This window comes from Platalea leucorodia, assembly GCF_965183815.1.
Source record: "Platalea leucorodia genome assembly, contig: HAP1_HAP1_SCAFFOLD_206, whole genome shotgun sequence".
Lineage (NCBI taxonomy): Eukaryota > Metazoa > Chordata > Aves > Pelecaniformes > Threskiornithidae > Platalea > Platalea leucorodia.
This window is the reverse complement of record NW_028121353.1, coordinates 20960-25361: the sequence shown is the minus strand read 5'-3', so window position 1 is coordinate 25361 and position 4402 is coordinate 20960. Positions and strand designations below refer to the sequence as shown.

The window sequence follows — 4402 nt, the reverse complement described above, 5'->3', positions numbered from 1 at the left end:
GGGCTAGAAGTGGGATGCTGAGACCTTGAGAAAGGGTGAGACATTTAGTGGTCTGCACTGGATCCCTCTGCTCTCAGTAGTGTCTGGCTGTTTTTCAGGGTAGCAAAACAGTCTGATCACCCTCCATCTCATGAAGAACAAGGCCATGGCAGCTCAGAACAAGTTGGAGGGACAGACCAGCTCCCCTCACTCTGCACTAAGCCATTGGCAATCCTCTTGCCTCGCAGGACTCACGCTGATCTTCCTGAGTACAGCAGAAATGTGAAGCCTTTCTGAAATCCAAGAAAACTCACCAGGTGAGATGGGGGGAGCTCTAAAACCCCCAAACCTTTCAAACTGCCTTATGCTATCCCCATTCCTTAGTACTGAGAGTGCAGATGTTGACAAAGCCTTCTGCACTAGGAGCAGTTTCATCTTACAAAGTCGAACACCAGAACTGACACTTACCAACACTCTTCCCATGAACCCACTGCTGCAGTGCAGGGGTGACTCCTCAGCAGCCGGTGGGCAGAGGCCCTGCTCCTCATGGCATGCTCAGCCAGCGTGAGGCAGACGCCCTGCTCCCCACACTATGCTCAGCCAGGGCTGCAGCCACTGAGCTGAAGGAAGGTCTCCTGGAAAAGGAGTAGGCGGGGGGGGGCAGAGTGAAGCAGAGTGATGAATTAGGAAAAAGGCTTTGATTTTGCTCAGAGAAGTCTCCACTAGGTCTTCATTGACTCTTCCTCTAAGAAAAGGACCCCATGAACAGAGGCAGCAGATGTCCAACATCAGCTCCGTCACTGAGTTCCTCCTGCTGGCGTTCACAGACACAAGGGACCTTCAGCTCTTCCACTTCTGGCTCTTCCTGGGCATCTACCTGGCTGCCCTCCTGGGCAACGGCCTCATCATCACCACCGTAGCCTGCGACCACCACCTCCGCACCCCCATGTACTTCTTCCTCTTCAACCTCTCCCTCCTTGACCTGGGCTGCATCTCCACCACTGTCCCCAAAGCCATGGCCAATTCCCTCTGGAACACCAGGGCCATCTCCTATGCAGGATGTGCTGCCCAGCTCTTTCTGTTTGCCTTCTTGGTAGTATCAGAGTATTATATTCTCACCATCATGGCCTATGACCGCTATGTTGCCATTTGCAAACCCCTGCACTACGGGACCCTCCTGAGCAGCAGAGCTTGTGTCCGCATGGCAGCAGCTGCCTGGGGCAGTGCTTTTCTCAATTCCCTCCTTCACACTGTCAATACATTTTCACTCCCCATCTGCCAAGGCAATGTTGTGGACCAGTTCTTCTGTGAAATCCCCCAGATCCTCAAGCTCTCCTGCTCAGATGCCTACCTCAGGGAGGCTGGGCTTCTTGTGGTTAGTGTCTTTGTGGCCTTTGTGTGCTTTGTTTTCATTGTGCTGTCCTATGTGCAGATCTTCAGGGCCGTGCTGAGGATCCCCTCTGAGCAGGGACGCCACAAAGCCTTTTCTACATGCCTCCCTCATTTGGCCGTGGTCTCCCTCTTTATCAGCACTGGCATGTTTGCCTACCTGAGACCCCTCTCCATCTCCTCCCCATCCCTGGATCTGGTGGTGGCAGTGCTGTACTCAGTGGTGCCTCCAGCAGTGAACCCCCTCATCTACAGCATGAGGAACCGGGAGCTCAAAGATGCACTGAAGAAGCTCATTCAATCTGTAGTCTTTCAGCAGCAATAAGCTGCTCGTGTCTCTTCACAAGTGATTTCCAATGTATCTGGGGAACCTCCTGTCCTTAGGGCATTTTATCTGTGATAATTCTGTTTCTCTAGGAATGTCTGCACGCAGTCCGCTTCTCCAGAGGCACGAACCCAGTCTGTCTTTGCGCGCATGTCTGTCCTGATGGTACAGTGGCCTCCCATGTCACATGTCTGTAATAAAAGGGGATTTCCTCAGTGCTGGTGTCTGGAGGTTGGGCTCTTCTTCCAAAGCTGAGCTCAGGAACAGGCTGAGGAAGTTGTCCCCCACGAGGCTGTGCTGCTGTGCTGGTGTTCTCCATGGGCTGAGGGGAGGAGGGCATGGGGCGATGTGTTCGGGAATGGGACTGGAGGGAGCTTTCACTGGCGCCCTCCCTATCTGTCCACTTGCAGCACTCTCCACTCACCACAGGTTTATGGGTGAGTTTTTCTGCATGGCCATTTTTGCCTCCTTCTGCTGGGCTCAGGGCCTGCCCTGGGGGAATGGCCATCCCTGCTCGACCTCTCTCCTTGTCCAGACCCTGGCAGACCCTGGAGCAGGGTTGTCTGCGAAATCTTACATGGGATGCGCATAAGGCTGGGTAGGTTCCAGGACATGGGGGAGGCTGTCTCAAGTAGGAGGAACAGAAAGGGGACAGGGCACAAAGGGATGTCATGGAGATCATGCAAGAGAAGCTGTTCCTCACACCAAATACACCCTTTGCTCCCCAGTGCCAACAGGGCACTGACAGGGGCACGAAGCAGCTGCCAGGGGGTGACCACCTGGAGTTGGGGGCTGCAAGAGAAGTCAGGAGCAAAGAGAAGAGCATCAATTGCTGTGTTAGAGACCAAGGCTGAACAAGGCAAATGCAGGGCTGCTGCTGAAAAACAACAACAGTGATCTACTAAACAGGAGCCAGCAATGGGGCTGAGGGACTCAAGGCCTTCTGTGCCTGAGTCTTTACTCCCAGGCCTCTGTGCTCAATGAAGGGGTTCAAGGAGGAGAGCGCATATTGGCAGGAACCTCATGAAATCCCGCAAGGACAAATGCCAGTTTCTGCCCCTGCAGGGGACTCACCCTGGCAATGGCACAGTCTGGGGGCTGCCTGGCTGGGAGCAGCCCTGTGGGAAAGGTCTTGGTAGCCAGCGAGCTGGACAGGAGGCGTCCATCAGCATCCTGGGCTGCATGACCAGGAGCATGGCCAGGATTTCAATGAAAAGTAATTCTCTGGAATACGTCATCCAGATTTCAAATCCTCAACTCAGGAACAATATTGGCAAGCTTTACGGGATTTAGCAAAGGTCCCTGAGGACAGGCAGGGACTGAAGCACTTTGCTGGTGAGGAGATGCTGAGGGAGCTGGGCTTGTCCAGCCTTGAGAAGGGAAGGCTGAGAGGGACCTCATCCCAGCCTGCTAGTGCCTATGAGGAGGTCACGGAGAATACAGAACCAGGGTGCATATTGGGAGGAAAATATCACTGAGCATTCAGCCTGGAGATAAGGAAAATGTTTTTCACCATGAAGCTGAGCTCCTCACTCCTGGGCTCTTCTTCCCAAGTGAAACCCCTCCATGATGAAGTCCCAAATGTGTGGATCTGAGGCTAATTTGGCCTGAGGTACTCTCCTGACAGTGAGGGACAGAAATCAAAGCAAGATGCAATTACTTTGACCTCCAGTGCTGTCCAAAAAGGCCTTGCACAGGCATGGAAGAGGCTGAGGATCTCATTGCCTCATTTCCCCACCCCTTGCCTGGTAAGGTCTGCCCTCAAGTCTTCCTGGGCCTTGAGTCCCCCAGCAGCCTCTGGGGTAGCAAAGCTTCAGCCATGTGAGAGCAAGCTGCAGCTGGGGAGCACTAGTGCCAGCTGGACACAGGCAAGTGCCTGGGAGCAGAGGGGATGCACCCAAGGGGGCTGCAGGAAATGGCTGCTGCCATTGCAAGGCTGCTGCCCTTTGGCTTTGAAATGTCATGGCAGCTGGGGGGAACATAAGGATCCTTGTTAGAAAGTCCAACCGATGGCCAGTTTCTAGAGGCGTCCCTCCCAGAGAAGTGCTGGGGCCAATGCTGTCTGACATCTTTAGTGGTGGCCTGGACAATGGGACAGAGTTCACCCTCGACGTGTTTGTGGACGACACATAACTGGGGGGAGCCCTCCATTGAGTCAGGGGCAGGGAGGGGAACTGGATGATGCCCAGAAATATCTCCCACATTGAATTACTCAATCAATCTTCACCTGGAGCTCTCTGTAAAGACAAACTTGGTAGAGGAAGGAGAAAGGGCAGAGAGGTTGAAGAAGAGATGGGAAATCGGTCACTATAGATAGAGTAGTTTTTCAGAAGAAAATTTCCCCACTGAGAGCACTGGTAGGAAATGTATTTTGATGAACAGCTGCATATAAATGTGTTGGCAGAGGGGAAGTAATGTGCTGTGCTCATGTGGTCCCCCCAAATACAAAAATAAAAAGAGGAAAACAGTATTAGCACTCAGCCAAAATACCTGACATTCTGCAAATGAAGATTGTTTTGAGTTGTTGCCTAGAATAAGTTTTAAGTAGGTTTCAACTCAAGACTAGAGACCTACGTTCAGGTCTGGATTCATTTGCCCACATGCAGAGGCTGTTGCTGTCTGAGCTGCCCCGGGGTTACAGATGTACCCATAAGGTGCTTGGAAATGTGACCCAGGGCTCCCTTCTGGAGCATTAGTTGGTCACCAGGA

General features: G+C 52.8%; 1 protein-coding gene across 1 annotated transcript; it reads left to right on the top strand.

The window, feature by feature from the left end:
• Window positions 1–1102: 1102 nt before the first annotated feature.
• Window positions 1103–1693, top strand: LOC309603829 (olfactory receptor 14J1-like; the record flags this gene model as incomplete). Its single annotated transcript, XM_082338731.1, has 1 exon — window positions 1103–1693. One exon carries the CDS (start codon window positions 1103–1105, stop codon window positions 1691–1693), a length of 591 nt encoding a protein of 196 aa, XP_082194857.1.
• Between the last annotated feature and the right edge of the window lie 2709 nt (window positions 1694–4402).